This window comes from Xiphias gladius, chromosome 7 (genome assembly GCF_016859285.1).
Source record: "Xiphias gladius isolate SHS-SW01 ecotype Sanya breed wild chromosome 7, ASM1685928v1, whole genome shotgun sequence".
Taxonomy (NCBI): domain Eukaryota; kingdom Metazoa; phylum Chordata; class Actinopteri; order Istiophoriformes; family Xiphiidae; genus Xiphias; species Xiphias gladius.
In genome coordinates, this window is record NC_053406.1 from 7850807 (window position 1) to 7868133 (window position 17327).

Below are 17327 nucleotides of genomic sequence, written 5' to 3' on the forward strand. Positions count from 1 at the left end.
TGTAGGTAGGATTTTCATTGACATACGTCAAGAATTTCTTTCACAGGTTCTGAGTTTTTTTTGTTCCTTTTACACGGTGATGTCATACTGTGCATTCTTTCTGCCCGAGCCCTTATCTTATCTTAACAGCCCTTGAAGATTCCCAGACACTGCAACATGCAAATGGTTTGCGTGTGTAGGTGCATGTGTGTGTTTGTACAAGTAGCTACACGAAAACAATAATCCTGCCCTCTCTCTCTTTTTTTTTAAACTATGGCCTTAGTTTTTGTGGACTCTTGAGAGTGCATTTGTATGTGTACTGTACGGGTGTGTGCTGTGATGTTGTAATGCTCTCATGAGGAAAACAATGGCCGAGGGTGCAGATGAAGAGTGGAGGCCCCTCAGCATTGTGTGAGCAGCAACAGATGTTCACCATAATTCATCACACTTGACTTGTGTGTTTCTGGCTTGTGTGTTTCTGAGCCTGAGCTATGGCTGCAGTACAGTAATATGTGCAGGAGTTGTCCTCTTATATGTTGTGTAAGGCTCTCTATCTATAATATTCCTGTGTAAATTAGTATTTGGAAATTACTGATTTTCCAAACTTTTAAACTAATTTTTCCCCACAACACGTTGTAATGGCCTTTTTCTAAGTGAAATTATTTGAAAGATTTTATCAAATTACTTTATATAAACCTGCAGGATCTAATCAGGGCAGGGCAGATATGCTGCTTAGGAAGCAACAGGAAACGTCTGGGTTTCCGTTGACATGATTCCTTTTATCAGTTTCATCTAAATGTGAACTACGGGCCAAATGAAACAAGACTAAGTCAAAATGTACCATGTGGCTGGACCGCCCTTCATCTGTTTGCTTCTCTCTTACTCTCTGTGCTCACATATACAGTAATTTAATACAGCCGAATTCTCAATAAAGCTGTTCTCATTCACATGTTTTTTCTGTTTCTGTTGTCAGACAATGGAACAAGTATGCAATTGTGACTGAAATGCTGCCCATTAAGACTACATGTCAACCAGCAGTCACTTCCAAGATATTGCCAAGCTGCTGATCTGCACTGCTAAACCTTGATTTTATAATGGCGACGTTGTCTGACAAAATTCACCATACACATACCTTAAAGACAACGGCTGTGCCATGATTTTGGCTATATTTACTTATAAGATGATCACTCAGAGAGAAAGTTAGAAGTTCATTCCCATCAATGTCAGCTGCCGTGTGGTCAATTGAATGAGACACATAGAGGTGTGGCTTTGGAGGGAAAGCCCGACCTCATGCTCGTGGGGATAAACTGGCAACTCTTTTCCATGGAAAGTAGCTAAGGTTTGTCCAAAGAGTCGCTAGATTTGTCGCCAGGTGCTTTTGTGAAAAACAGTCGCTAAAAGGGTCTGAAAAGTAAGTAAAGCCAGCGAAAAGTGCGTTAAGTTGCCACCACTGGCTGTAAATGCGAGCACGATGACGCTACAGAAACTGTAAGCTTCAAATGATTTTGAAAGAGCAACAGCCAATGGAGAATACCCAACACTCGGCAGGCTGACCAATGATGTAACTTCATCACTCAGTCACTCACTAACTCAGTCAGTCATAGACATTCCTGTTTATAGGGCTGGCTTGTGGTCCAGCAAACATACTGCTACTTTGTTGCGCAACATCGTGTCAGCTTTTATTTTCATGTGGCTTTGTTTGCAGCCACTCCACAAGAGCCGACCCCAATGAGTAGCCTAGTGTCAAAACCACCTGAGACAGTAGACAGAGCCCGGAAGTTACACGTGAGCCTTTAAAAGTAAAAGCGTAACTTCAGTCAAGGGAGCAAGTTGAGATTCTGTAGTTAAATATACAGATGGGTGACAAATTAAAGGAAAAAAACCTTACAAATGAGTGGAGAAGCGGGATGACAATTGCCCCCATCCATAGGGCACGAGGGGGTCACCGAATGGTTTGATGAGTATAGAAATGATGTGAATCATGTGCCCTGGCCTTCGCGGTCACCAGATCTCAACTGAACAGCTATGGGAGATTTTGGACAAGCGTGTTACACAGCGCTCTCCACCTCCACCAAAGACACCAAGTGAGGGAATATCTTTTGGAAGAATGGTGTTCATCCCTCCAGTAGAGGTCCAGAGACTTGAAGAATCAATGTCAAGGTGCCCTGAAGCTGTTCTGGAAGCTCGTGGTGGCCAAACAGCTTACTAAGACACTTCCTTTCCTTTAATTTTGTCACCTGCCTGTACAGTATTTGTTGACAGTTTTTAGTGCATATTCTTTTAAATTCTGTGTCAAAGACTGTATATAAAGGTTATGATGTGTGTGTTTGTGTAAAATTAAACAAACAAACAAAAAAGGAAAAAGTAAGAAATGAACTGTGTGGAGACTTGAAAAAAAGAATTTAACCTTCAATTTACCACTGTGGCTTTAGCTAGAATAATTATCAGATGAAGTGATTCATTCCACATCCTGACCTGCATGACATTAAAGGCACAATGGCAACACAATGAAAAAAGAACTGGTAACATTGACAACAATGGGATATATTTAACGCAAATATCTGCTTCAATGCAGAGTGAAACCTTAACAGATCCTCAACTCGAATTCGAGGCGCTTTGTTTCGCAAACCTCTGACAGGAAGTGCTCTTATTTTGTACACCGGCGCGCTTGACCGCGGCAAAGCGAGGCGAAGCCAACAGGGAGGACTTTGTGGGATGGGAGCAGGCGAGTGCTCCCCAGTGTCCCCAGCTCCCGGCAGTGCGTTGCGGCGGAGCAGGCACGTAGAGGGATCTGCGGAGCGCCTAGACCAGCAGGCAGGCTAACCACCGGGCACAGCGGCGCTGCGGGGGTCTGGAAGAAAATGGGAGCGGTGAAGTGAAAAAAACGTCCGAAAAGCGCACTGTCTGGATGAAAGGCACCAAAGTAAGTTACTTGCGGAGCACAGCTCAAAGAGAAAAGTACTGAAAAGTCGGAGAGTTTTTTCATTCTTCTACTTCTCCTTCCTCTGTTTGTCCGGGGCTGTCGGTGAAATCCTCGTCTATCAGCGGTGTAGTTTCGGACAGAGGACCTGTGGTCAGATCGGATTTCACGTTTGCCTCTGTGTTTAAGAAAACGCCCCTGGTGTCCCGACTCAACTGGCCGGGCTCTTGGGCGTCGTTCCCGCAACTCATTCAGACAGACGAGAAGAAAAAAAAAAATAAAAAAAAAATAAAAAAAAATAAAAACCTCACGGAGGGCGCAAACTCCAGGGGAATGATGCGCGCAGAGGTGGCGTGTGGGGCTGTGATTGACAGCTGAACGGGGCGGATTTGACATCGAAAGTATTATTAACAGCACTTGGAGATATACGATGGTGATATGTGATTAATGGTCTGGATATTTAATCCGAAAAGGCTGTAGTGGAAGTCTCTGCTCTCCGCGGTTTGCCACGTACGGCTGCTGGAAATTTGATCTGCAGAGGTGCCCAAAAAGAGACTGTACACCCGCCCCTTATGTTGACTCCCGGGACATGGCATGGTGGTTCACTTTGCGGTAAAGCAGAGAGGGCAGTGAGACATTTGTCACAGTTGGTCAGACTTTTTATGATACAGAAGGGGAAAGAGTCCGGAAACTGTGTGCTTAGAGCCAGAGGGAAGAGCCCATCAAGGGTTCTTTGGTTGGGATATCTGCTGGAAGAAGTAGGTCATCTACTTTAGTAAAAGCAGTAATGCTGCAATGTAAAAATCCTGCACTCAAAATATTAGTTAAGTTAAAGTACAAAAGTATTGTCAGCTAAAGGGTTTCAATGGTTAAAGTACCCATAGTGCCGCAGAATAACCCTTGTCTGTGTTATATCATTATATTTTATATTATTGGATTATTTTTACTGATGGATTACTGTGTAAGCAGCATTTTCATACTGTAACTGGTGAAGGTGAAGCTACTGACACGGTGGATTGTTTAATCTACAACAACGCATCACACTTTAGAAAATGATCATAAATGTTTATATAAAATCTTAACTAAAGCTGTCACATAAATGTTATGGAGTTAAAAGTACAACATTTCCCTCTGGAACGTGGTGGAGGAGAAGTATAAGGTACCATAACCATAACATGGAAATACTGGAGTAAAGTACAAGTACCTAAAAATTGTACGGAAGAACAGTACTTGAGTAAATGTACTTAGTTCACCACTGCACGTTTTACAGTGCAAAAATAAATCTCCTCCTCTGGTAACTTAACCTAATTTTAATATCCACTTCAGTATTTTTCTGTATAATAATAATATTCACCAGTATTTTTGGCAAAAAGAATATTATCCCTACAGCTTACAGTGAAGGTAACCTATTGCACTAGACTTTCTCATAGACAAAAGTGGTAATTATATTCAGGCCATGTGAATCTTTCTTTACTTTTTCTGAAGTACCGTCTCTTCTGGCCGTGCTAAAAAGTACTTTGATGGATTGGATCAGTCTCTGTGCTCGTGAACGTATTTATTCACCATAACTGTAGGCGTCCCATTGCTAGCTAATTGTTTTAAAACACTTAAGTACCCTCTATTTAATTTAAACTCACTGCCTCCTCCTCGGTGCCATGCATTAATTTGGCTTAAAAGGATTATTGGGGCATCCATCTTCTAATTACACAGTTTGCGGCCTTCAAATTGAAAATTAAATTGGGAGAGAGCGGCCTCAAAGACATGAAGAATACATCAGAGCACCAGAGGATACTGAATGAATTTAGGGCTAGAGGGAGTTATAGGTGCAAATAATTGTGTTAAATGGGAGAACTGAGAGGATGATATGTTAGGCACATTCATATTCACTCCTCAGCCTTAAATGTGCATGTCAACAAATTTGCATACATTAGAAAAAGGAAGGCCAGCTGGAAAAAAAATCTCTTAATTGACTTTAGATAGGTGTATTGCTTGCGGGCAGTAAAAGTGGTGCTTTTGACACATTAATTCATTTTGTTTACACCGATAACACACTATGGTAATTGGATTATCACAATAATAAAGTTTTGAAAAAGTCTGTCTGTAGTCGTGAGGTGATGAGTTATAATTTAGTGAAAATTGTGCCATAAAAAGTAATCACTGCTGTCTACATTAGCTGTAGGTTGGTAAATAAGTGAATAAACAACTAATGGCTGATGATTCTAAGAGGATGGTGGAGTTTGTTCAGCCGCTTTCCCAGCATAAAAAGGTGTAAAAAGACCTCTGAAAGTGAGAAAGTGTCGGGGCGTGATTTCACAGGCCTTTGCCAATTGTCCACTCAGGGGGGTTCGCAGCTCTAACTGCATTTGCCGTTGGGTAATTGCCGTAGTTAGAATGTGCCTGATTTGAGGGCAGCGTCAGCAGCAGTTTGCCGCTAGCTGAGATTTATTGGGGAGAGGTTGAGGGGAACACCTGGTGCAGAAAGTTCACAGTCCTCGCAGAAGCAACAGATGGAGCCAAGGATGCAAGAGGGGAAGGTGGGACGGATGAATGTGGCCGCAAAAAACCACACAGAGGTGACGATCTGCTGAGGACCATGTAGTTTTTAGCATGTGGTTTGCATCAGGTGAAACAAAACTTGTGATTTCAGAGAGGGCTTAATACCATTTTTTACGACAGCTGAGGACGTGATATATACACAAAAATAAGAGTTTAGCAGTTGCTATAGAAACTTTAGGTGTAATGTTAATGTCCCAAACACTATGCATTAAATCTGGTCACATCAGACTTCAGACGACAGATATTTAATACACAGCGAATTCATTATTCAATTTTCTCCTCTCTCTTTAACGTGGTTCATTCCATGGGTGGACTATTTAGCTTCTGAAGAGCTCAATCAGAAAAAATCTTTTTAAAATTTGTTCAGTGAGTGAAAGATTTGTGTACTCAGCTTAATTTGACAGTCACAAAACTTGTCCATTCCTGTTTGGTCAAAACCTGCAGCTGGAGGGATTCTGCTGTTTCACGAGGGCACTTGTAGTCTCCGGTGAAAAGAGACACCTCCAGATATCAACTTGTCTTTTGTGCATTTGATTTTTGTTTACCAGTAGCTTTTTACTGTTTTTTCTTTTCTGTTGCTTGTTTTCTTTATGTAAAGTGTCCTAGGGTTTAGATGAAAGGCACTTCACATCAAATGTATTACTATTATTAATATTAAAATTACACAGTTTATGTAACATAAAGAAATGATAATAATATATTCATTAAGATTAAAAAAAACACAAACCAGTAAACAGAAAACCCTGTGTACTTCAGTAGTCAGAGTAAGTGAAACATTAGACCGAAATCATTCAGTTGACTACATTTATAAACCCCTGCATCAGTATTTCAAGGAACTAGAAGCAGGAGGAGGTTCAAGGGTCAAAACAAAAGAAAAACTGCACAGAGGTCAATAGCTCTGGCTAAGCAGACTTTGAGCCGTGGTAATCAGCCTGCATATGTTGATCAAGTACTATGCGGCTATGTAACCTCATCCTCTTACATAAGCTGAGATAAATAACCTTAACCCCTGTTTGATATACCTGTTAACAGCTGTAACTTGAGTCACAGAGTGTGACTTAGGTGCATACCCTATAAGAGAGTCTGAATTTAGAACAAATCAAAAGATCAGAGAACATTGTTATCTTAGTGCTTTTTGCAAGAACGGACTAATATGCATTTCATGGAAAACTGAACTTGCCTCATGAAAAATGTCCTTTTTAAAAAAACATTTTCTGTGAATTCAGGACAGACGTGGTCACAGTAATGCCCTTTCTATTGCATTGTCATTTAAGGGTATGCAATAACATGGTCTTTAAAAAAAATGAGAAAAACGAGCAACACCACTAAATCCTTTTATAAGCTTGTGCCAAATGACGGCCTCGTCAATACCAGTTGTTTGTCTTCTCCTGCTTAAACAGTTGTTTTTACACACCGTCGCATAGTTTGACAGATCTTTGAGGCTGTAATTTAATGTGTCAAACGGCTGTAATGCTGTAAAACTCTGGGCTGTATTTTTAACGTGCTCTGATGTGTCATGTCTGGGTGACCTCGCCATGACTGTTCATTTTTACCTATTACACAACTCTTAACCTCTGTACAATTTTCATGCTTATTGAGTGTTTGTGTGTGTGCGTACATGTTTTCTTAAGCAGAACAGGGTGAGCTCTATTCAGCATTCATTTACACATGACGGACACACATAGCTACAGCTGAAAAGGGTATGAGAGGTTCTTCTCTGGGTTTAAAAAAAAATTTATTTTAATCTTTTTATTCACTTCTCATTCCTTTGTGATTACTGTATTTTATTCGCTTCTTAATGAATTTTGAAAGTGCAGGCTTTGTGGCCTTGTGTTTTATTTATTTTGTGTCATTTTGAAGCTTTCTTCTCTGCTGCTATTTCAGGTGCAGTGGTATTATAGTATCAGACAACAGTAAAGTATAATTTTCAAAATGAGAAGTTGTTTTTGAATTTTTTTTGTCTTTGTCAAGGCTCAGAGGAGATGCTCAGAAAGTGGCCTTGATTACGATACACCCAAAGTTTCATTTTTACAGCAATGCATAATCATTATAGTGACTAAACTAAGAAAGTGCGAGTGAACTCTTTGATCGAAGAAATTAGGTCACACCCACTGGGACGCCAAGAGGGAGGGAAATTGGGGCTATTCAAGTTGCACAAAAAAAAAAGGTTAAAGTCTTTTCCCAAAGATTAACAAATACCTTGACGACGGCGTTTAACAAGGACAGCTCTTCTGATTTCTATAATCACAAACAAGGTGTTCTGATCTGATCTGGTAATAGAGGCTGTGTAGTTTTCTCAGACGGTGATTGTATCCTGAAAGCTGAATTGATAGTTTTCATTAGAGAAAACTTTCCACACCTCAATGAGTGTGGCATGGTTGAAAAGATTTCAAATGCAAATAACTGATTTGTTCTCTCCCCAGGGCAGAATGGTTCTCCTCCTGTGGTTTGGCCTGTGGCTGCTGGCAGCTGTCCAGTCCAGTGCCGTCAAGAACTGCCACCCTGGCTGCAGCTGTGAGGTGGAAAGCTTTGGCCTGTTCGATAGCTTCAGCCTGACCAGGGTGGACTGTCGATGGTTGGGACCCAGCGCCACCATGCCCATCCCCATCCCACTGGACACTGCCCACCTGGACCTGTCCTCCAATGCCATGGGCCCGCTCAGTGACACCATGTTAGCTGGTCCAGGCTACACCACCCTCGTTAGCTTGGACCTCAGCAGCAACCATATTACAAAGGTTGGTGGTACGTGGACGTCACGCTGACCTTAAAACAAAGCTATGCAACTTTTGAATGAAAATATAGCATATTCTTTCTCATACAAATGAAGTTGAATATATAATGAAAATAATGCATCCACTCTCAATTTTATACACTTTTGGGTTTTGCTGCTTCATTGTTACATATTTGGACACAATTTGTGGCAAATGTTAGCCACTGTTAGCTAACTTTAGATACAAATGATGTCAACGCTATTAAGCGATACTGAGTGTTATTAAGTGTTTTTTTTACTCTCACCACTCTCATTTACAATGTTTTTAGTTGAAGCAGGCACAAACTATAAAAACCCACCTATTAAAACCTGCCCAGTGCCACATGGCAGACAGACAGCTAGTGCAGCATTTAGCAGCTAAACAGTTTTAAATAAACAGAAAAGTGAGGGATTTTATATATAAATACTCAAAAATGCCTTCTTACAAAACATACATAGATGATCAAAACAAAACCAAGAGATAGGTTTCAAATATATCTCATTTTATATTTTTATTTCACTACATCTTCAACTCTGAAAACATTACCTTGCAACTCACTGCTTAAAATGTGTTTTTTTTTTAATGTTTCTCTTCGTTAATCTCTTCCTTGCATTCTCATTTTCAGATAAGCCCCAATGCTTTGTCCAAGTTGCGTTACCTGGAGACTCTGGACCTGAGCCACAACAACCTGGAGAGCCTCTCCCTGAGCTGTTTCTCTGGCCTCCCTCTGGCTGAAGTTGACCTGAGCCACAACAGCTTCCAGGAGTTCGACATGGACGTGTTTTCTACTAAAGTCAACGGTGAACCTGTCAGCGTGGATCTGTCTCATAACAAGCTCGCGTCAGTCTCCGCAACTTTGCATGGAAGAGTATTACACATTCAAAGCTTAAATCTGTCAGCGAACCGACTGTCGAGTGTACCAAGGCTGGCAGGCCTTCCGCTGAGGTACCTCAATCTGGATGGTAACCCCATCACACAGATCAAAGAGGGAGCCTTTGCTCATCTGAAAGATCTGGTTTATTTATCCATCAGTAGTCTCCATGAGTCTCAGGAAATTGAGCCTTACAGCTTTAAGGGCCTCCAGAGCCTCCAGGTTCTGGATCTCTCCAACAACCACAAGCTGAAGACTCTGAGCCCTGCTGTTTTTAGCGGACTAGACTCCCTGCAAGAGCTGAATTTGTTGGGCTCTGGTGTGGCATCCTTGCCTAATAACATGTTGACCCACCTGCCCAGTATTAAGAGTATTACACTGGGAAGAAGCATCCACTGCTGGAGGACCCAGAAACAGGGACAGTTCCACCGGCAGCTGGGTCAGGTCCAACACAACGAGGTTCTGAACTGTAATGTGGAGGGCATTGTGTTGTGAGACTGTGCCTGTGGGCATGGGCCACGCCTTACAAGCCTGATGCCAGAGCTGTGCCTTATCTGCCTTGATATGCAAAACAACTCTCACTCAATTACCTCTGTTTCAGGGTGAAACTTTGGAATATGTCTTAAAGGTTTAATGCAGCCTTCATGAACTCTTGACACAAGTATCACCAGGGCTGTAAGTTTTACAAAAACAATGGCCAAATGTACAGCATTTTACATAGCACAGAACAATATATCTTACCATACACTATAGCCTAAACTGGTAGAGAACCCTTCATAAACCCAAAACTTTAAGTAATGTTCATATTTAATGTACTTCATTTAAAGTGGGATCATTTGAAGAGTTATTTGCACATATTCCAGTTGCAGATTTAAAAAAAAAAATAATGCACTTACACATGGTAAAATGGCATCCAGTGTAATACACAACCTTCTGTTGACCACTAAGAATTTTCATTTGACTTTGAATGTGATGCTTTATGGAAATGTTTAAAGGAATAGTTTGACATTTTGTGAAATGCAGGTAATCGCTTTCTCGTTGAAAGTCAGATGAGAAGATTGATGCCACTCTCAAATCTGTTTGTTCAGTGTGAAGCTACAGCCAGCAGCCAGTTAGCTTAGCTTAGCACAAAAACTGGAATCAGAGGGAAACAGCTAGCACTAATGAACCGCAACCTGTTGTTTTTACACGTACGTTTTTGTACAGAAAAAAGAAATGACTTTTTACTGTTAATCAGATGGATTTTGTTACCTTCGGAAAAGGGCAAGCTGTTTCCTCCGGTTTCCAGTCTTTATGCTAAGCTAAGCTAACTGGTTGGTTGTAGCTTCTGGTTTACCGTACAGAAATGTAAGAGGTATCAAACTTCTTATGTAATGCTTGGTAAAAAAGCAAATAATTTTCCAACTTGTCGAACTATAGAATCAATGGACCAAGTATCATTTGTGTAGTGTGGTCTGGGAGAGACACCTACAGTAAAGACTTGTTAAACACACTGTGACAAAACTAGTGGAGGGTAATAATCTTTTCTTGTCACACCCACAAAATTACTATTTTATTACTTGAATTTGTTTTCTACAAATATCAGGCCGAATCTGACACTTTGTCCATTCTTTTTGGACAATTTCTCATCATGTCACTAAGTGTGGTGTACAGCCTTTGCATATAAGGTGCATGCATCCTTTGATATGGTGCTATCTGGTGATATCTGCTTTATGTTTTTTGCGATGATATTACACGACTGGATAAAACAAGCTGTGTCCATGTTGACTGGGGGTTTATTTTGGCCCTTTGTCAAACCAGTCTCCAGTTGAAGACAGTTGTTTCAAAACACATCTGACCAATGACCTATGAGAACTTTCACATAATCAATAATGAAGTGATGCCGCAATCTGTTGATGTTTAAACACCCAGCTGCACTGTGCTGTCACCTGTAACCTTGCCTTAGCATTCCTGTGGTATTTCTTAGAGGATGATCGGCCTCAAGACTGCATAGTAGGGTTTGTGAATGTCAGCTATTTGTAAAGGCTTTGGGGTTTTGGTTTTGAGATTTTAAAGGAAATCCACCCTTTTCTGCTGGTTAATTGAAACCCAGATGAGCCCAGTCTTGGTGTAGAAATTATATTTGTATGTATGTAATTATATTGTATATAACTTTATATATATATATATCCATATATATATATATATATATATATATATATATATATATATATATATATATATATATATATATATATATATATATATATATATGTATATATATGAATCATATGTGTAATAAATTGACTATTCTCACACTTTTGGTTTGAATGACTGCTGTTACTCATGTATAATGTAATTATGGCAACGATTGTTTGGTCTGTCAGCGAAGGAGCATAAACACACATTAAATCCAAATAGAAGGAAAGACTGTGTCAGTGTCGACACTGCATTTAACATTTTGCTGTAAATCCAGTTTTTCAAAGTAGTCTGTGTGTGTTTTGTTTCTATGCACAGGACTGACTCACAGGACGAGGAAAGCCTAGACCTCAGCAGTTTAACCTCAAAGCAGTTTCTTCACTTTTTACACCTTAGTAACATGTCGTGTATACAGCTTTTTAAAACTTTTTGTTTACTTGCAAGTGTCTGGATACACATAACCATACATACACTTGTGGTCTTGAATGGTCCACTATAAATGCTAAAGTGGGCAGACATGCCAGGGTTTGGCAGGTTACCATGCTACACTGGGCTGGTAACCTGCCAAGGAAGTGACTAGGAATGAGACAGGAAAAGAAAGGAGAGAGAGGGAGAAAAAGCTGGGTTGCAGTCACGGCAGCTTACTGATCTCCTGTGTGTATCTGGCGATGAGCGTTTTTCCTGTGAGACAGAGAAAACATTCACATTATGCCCTCCTTTCTGCAGCGTCTTCTATACTCAAAGACACCCAGAAGCAGCCAAAAAACAAAACAAAAAAAAAAGACTAAATCAAGATAGGTTTTCACAGGTTGCATCAGAATTGGACTCTACATGTACATATAACATCGTGAAAATTGAGCTTGAGCATATAGAGGATCTCTGGTAGATATTTAAACAAGCCTTAAATCCTCCAGTTGTCTTTTATTTGAGTTTATGCCTGTGCATGTGTCAATGTAACTCTGCCTTAGAGCCCTCAGCGGATTGACCCCATTGCAGAAAACACTTCCAGATGTTTTTGCTTTTTTGTCCTTCTCCTGAAGAGCTGGCATGTTTAGACCCAACGAACTAAACCTCCATCAGAAGCTGTCCTAGATGCATTCAGTAGCGCCTGGATAAAGGCTAACTATGACACTGTGAAATCACAGAGATATTCAGGGAATGCAACAGCACAACAAATCAGGTTACAAATCGAAAGTGAGGGATTGTTTTTCACTTTGGTCCAGCTATTGTAGCTCTTAATATATGAACATTAAATTCAGTTGGAGTTCTGATTGTTTGAAGTGAAATAATGTGTTTAAAAACGTGAGATATGACAGAAATGTCAGTGGAAATCAGAACGAGAACTTAATCAGAGAAGTACACTGAATGAAGATCAGGTCACATGTCCATTTACATTTCAGTTTGCTCCTAACAATGTCCCTCTGTCTAGTCCGGGACACGCACAGATGTGTTGAGAAGCAGCACAAATGTGTTGAAATGCAATCTGTATGAAAGATCATAGGGTAGCTGGCTGAAAAAAAAAAAAAGACAGAAATCACACAATTTGAAGGGCATTTGTTACTATTTTTTTTTTACATCTAGTGAATGTGAAAAGGTTTCCCACAGAACTGGAATCGATAAAGACCTTGACAGAAATTCTGACATTTCTGTGTGATGTTTAAAAGCAAACCCCGATGATCTCACAAAGCAGAGCAATAAGATTTAATGGGAATATGGTTGCTTAACTGTTGACACTACAAAGATGAATGTTCACTTCCCATCAACGAAAAGAAGCAGACACACTCATACATCCACAGAACACTGAAAATGTAGAAACCTTATGTTTTATCTCCTCATGACATATTGTTTTTTGTGGTTTGAAGTTATGTCATCACATAAATACAGTACCTTTAAATATCCGTCGGTCATAGGAAGAGGAGGCAGTAATCAGGAGAACAAGAGACCTTTTTCAGGTTGCTCTCTGTGGATAAAGTTGAAACTGGGTCAACACAAACTGAGAGAGTGTGCCGTGTTTGCAGTCACGCTTTCAGATGAAGTCTGAAAAAACAACAACCCAGTATTTGCAGGCATATGTTTTGTGTAGTGTAATCGCTACCAAACAAACAGCAATTGACATTTATCCAAGCTTGAACAAGATTCAACAAGCTTATTTGTTGAGTCAGCTTTTACCCAGCCAACTTTATCTGTTTTTCTTGTTCTTATCTTGTGTTTCAAAGTACACCAGCAGCAGAAAGAGGATTTCAAACGTCGTGATTAATCTTTATTTTTGAAAACAGCTTAATTTAGGCGTGCTGTTTGCATTACGGTGGTGTGGGACATGTGAGTGAAGAAATCAAAAGGTAATCACTTGCTTCTCTGCAGTAGTCTGGCTCTGAGACGTAATTACTTCAAAGTAGAGGGAAGCTTTGAACTGTGTGTAATTAATTCAGGCAAGCAGAACCAGGGTGTCTTTATTAAGTGCTCTGTTCTTTCTTGAACAACTATCAAACTAATGTAATCTGACCTTCCCGCATAGATCCTCTGGAGGATCAAGCTATCCAAGCAGCTAATTCACTTTGCTACAACAATCGGGCCATACTACTCCCAACTGCGCAGGGATTTACTTTTCATGCCAAGAGTTTGTTTTTAGAAGCACGTCTGTTTAGAATTTGAGGGTTATTACGCAAAGTTTTCTTTTGACAGCAGTGGTATTGACGTAGTGACGCCCTGAATGCCCTCAGTGGCGGTGGCTTGTTGTGCCACCGTGACAATAGACACCAAGACACGGTGTCAGCGTGCTGCAGCTCAGCACAGAGGTTTTGTTTTTCGTACAAAACAAAAGATCAGCTCGGCTTGTCACACACCATCAAGATTTGCTCGTTTTTCTGAGAGCCACTAAAAAGCTGTTGAAGTTGGTTTGTTCACCAGTGCATGGCATTGTTGTGCCCTCTCCATACATCTGTTGAATGCAAATATGTTTCTGAAAGCAGAAACTTACATTTGCCAGTTCCATCAGCCGTTCACATTACAAAACTACCTTGTTAAAATGACACTTCCTGACATACGCATTTTTGCTTGCACTACTCTTACAAGCAGTAACTTATGGTGGGAGGTTCACCAGGGTAGTGCTATTTTGCAATAGGATTGACTTGCAAAGCTGTTCTAAATGTCCCTGGGAATCTTACTCACCCAGACTGTTAGAAATAACCCCCCATCCACCTGTGGGGCATTATCTGCCTTCAGCAACGTTGCAACATTGTTATACAACCATGCATTGTACAATAGTAACTACACCTTGTTCTTCCAGTTTCAGGTTTCAGCTGCTGAATCTATAGCGTGTGAGAGTATCAAGTATGTGAGAGAAAAGCACGACTACTTGTCAAACAACAATTTTCTGGATCATGTTACTATCAACTCAACTGACAACCGGCTCATTTCCATTTTGGCTTACTCTGTATTTTCAAACACGGAGTATAACCATTAAAATTCATCCAAAGTGAAAGTTGGAAATGAAAACACCTTCATTCATAAAAGTGAGTTTTAAATAAGACTGTTGTGCTTCCAGTTGCACTTTTTTCAAAACTGATACAAAAAAGAGTATTTCAGAATGAAACCAGTTTTTTTACACCAGTAGTGTTGCTTAATCTTCAAGGATGTGTGAAGGGTTTTTTTTTCTACATTTCATAGAAGAGGAGAAATAAATCCATATAAGGACATTGTCAAACCAGACGAACCATGCAATGTTCTAAATGAAGGCCTTGCTTACCTGCCTTTAAAAACTGCCCACATTTGTTTAAGGCTTGTGGAATTCATTATCTTCAATGAGAGGAGGTGGTTTTCAAATGGTAAAGATAATTCAGGGATCTATTTACCTGAATTTTTTCCCCTTTGTTAAAATGATCTAATCTCAAAATGCTGCTGCAAGATTTGCTGTCACCTCGAAGAGATAAAATCAATCACTGAATTTATGTGCCACTTTTATTACACTACACTGCGTCACTTCTGGTCTGTTATACTTATGGGCCAACACAAAACAGATCATGACTTTCTCCACATTCCAGCATCCAGGAGGAAGAAACACAGAACTGGCAGATTTATAAAAACACTGTGACTTCAGATTTTTCCTGTTCTGCTTAGGGAAAAGGAAGAATAGCAGCAGGCAGACGAGATAAGAGGGCAGTGCATAGAAGGCAACAGAAAATGATGAAGGTGGAAGCTGAACAGAAACACATAGGAGGATAATATCTGCCACTATCAACACCAAGCACACTATAAAAAAAACACATTCATCAGCACCACTAAAACTAGGTAAACAAGACTCCTACCTTTCCTGAGGATGCTACACGTACTTGACCTGTACTATAATGGTATGTTGTAAAATGTATACATGTATCTATATCTATATATGTGTATGCATCTTTATATATACATCTATCCAGAGCCATCATTTAAATGAGCAATTTAAATTTTTTTTTTAAAAAGGCAAATGATAGTTGTGTCTCCTAAAGGGGGAAGAACAAAGACATTTCATTCTTGATGTTTCGTAAACCTTGTTGCTTGCTCACGCTCAGTATAATCAGCGCAGTGTAGTAACAACAGGAGTCTTGTATCACCCATAGTGGTGGTCTGAGGAGGGAGTTTCCCAGACGACAAGGGATATATCCTGGTTTTGCTGCCCTTTTTGTCATTCTCCTCCATCTGGTTTCCATCAGGAGCTGCTGGGCTGGACTGTGTAAAGGTTTTCCCCAAAGGACACCACCTTTTTCCCCCTGCCAATGCCATTTTTCATTGACCTCTTTCTCACTTTTTCCGTCCTCAGTCTACATTTTTATTAACTTCAAAGTGCTATTGGGCTGTAACAGAGGCAAATAAATATGTAATGTCAAATATCCTCATGAAATTGAAGTAAAACAAAAAAAACAGCATATGACTTTAGATAAGTGGTTAAACGTGAAATCAAAATAATAAAAAAGAAAATAGCTTCAGGGAACTCATTCCAGTCTAGGAAAACTCATTGGCCAAAGCAGGCCCACGTTGCCTTGAATCTTGGCTGCAGAACCTAAATCTGTAATGTAGCTAAACATTGCCGCACTTTAAACATCAGCAAACCCAGCATCAATTATTGACCTTGTAACGAATGGAAAGACATTAAAATTCAGGGTTTATAATCTTTTTTTGGCACCACCTCAGATCCTCCTGGCTGCATTTTGAATGAGTTGACAGAGTTGGTTATGGTAATGACTCTTGACTGGTGCAGGAAAAGGGAAAGGTGCACAATTGTGACTGGAATAAGATTTTTTTTTTTTTTTAAATGAGACTTGTATGACCTCGAAACCACAAGGGCTAAAAGGGATTTCATTTTTTATCTTTCTCAGTTGCACTGCTCGAAAGTCCAAAGCCAAGTCAAAACCAAAATTTGCTCAATTTCTGAAAACCACTAAGGAGTAAGAGCATGCCAATAGTAAATATTCAGAGATAAGAGACTGTCTTGTTCACTTTACCCAGGGAGTCAAGACAAATCCAAATATTGGAGATAAAGTTATCCTCATATTAAAATAAACATTTATCAGAAAAGGCTTGACAGTTTTCACCCGTTGTATTTTACTGCAAGTTTTCCTTCTTCTTTTCTGAGTTTTTCTTCCTCTTGGCAAAACTGGATTGGATCTACTTTCCCTCATGCCACAAACATGCATCTTTAATACCATAAACACCAAGGTAAAGTTACAGGAAAAGGGAGGAATTTAGGCCATTTGCAGCACAGCAGCACAGGCCTGGAGTCAGCTGCAACAGCACCACTGGTTACTGAGCCTCAGTCAGTCTTTCCTGTTTGCCTAACACAATGAGCTCTGTTGGTTAAATGTTTTCTTTGTCAGGTCTCCCTCCTGTTTTTCAATTGCCCCCTGCAAAATTACAATTCCCACTCAGACATCCAGAATATGTAGAATGCCAAGAAAATGTGTAGTATTATTTTTGACACATGCAAATGACCTGATAATCTTCATTTAATTAAAAAAAAACACTATTGTAGAAGGCCTATTACTCTGTAAACTGGAGCTTAGACTTTCAAAGCCAACATCGGTGATGAACACACAGA

The 17327-nt window shown here is 40.0% G+C and overlaps 1 protein-coding gene across 4 annotated transcripts; it reads left to right on the forward strand.

Annotated features, from left to right (window-relative positions):
• Nucleotides 1-2712: 2712 nt before the first annotated feature.
• On the forward strand, nucleotides 2713-10207 carry tsku (tsukushi small leucine rich proteoglycan homolog (Xenopus laevis)). 4 transcript variants are annotated; one of them, XM_040129849.1, is made up of 3 exons: nucleotides 2713-2902; nucleotides 7879-8190; nucleotides 8831-10207. In XM_040129849.1, exons 1-3 carry the CDS (start codon nucleotides 2888-2890, stop codon nucleotides 9569-9571), a joined length of 1068 nt encoding a protein of 355 aa, XP_039985783.1. In that variant the 5' UTR covers nucleotides 2713-2887; the 3' UTR covers nucleotides 9572-10207. The 4 variants fall into 4 exon arrangements, with proteins under 4 accessions (XP_039985783.1, XP_039985782.1, XP_039985784.1 ...); XM_040129848.1 differs by lacking the exon at nucleotides 2713-2902 and adding an exon at nucleotides 3230-3657; XM_040129850.1 differs by lacking the exon at nucleotides 2713-2902 and adding an exon at nucleotides 3770-7155.
• Nucleotides 10208-17327: the final 7120 nt, after the last annotated feature.

What these genes read in the sequence shown, in the direction of transcription:
- tsku (XM_040129848.1), top strand. Translation starts at nt 3,472, where the DNA reads ATGTTGACTCCCGGGACATGGCATGGTGGTTCACTTTGCGGTAAAGCA. An exon ending in TGGGATATCTGCTGGAAGAA is followed by an intron (nt 3,658 to 7,878) that starts GTAGGTCATCTA and finishes TTCTCTCCCCAG; the next exon opens with GGCAGAATGGTTCTCCTCCT. An exon ending in GCAGCAACCATATTACAAAG is followed by an intron (nt 8,191 to 8,830) that starts GTTGGTGGTACG and finishes TCTCATTTTCAG; the next exon opens with ATAAGCCCCAATGCTTTGTC.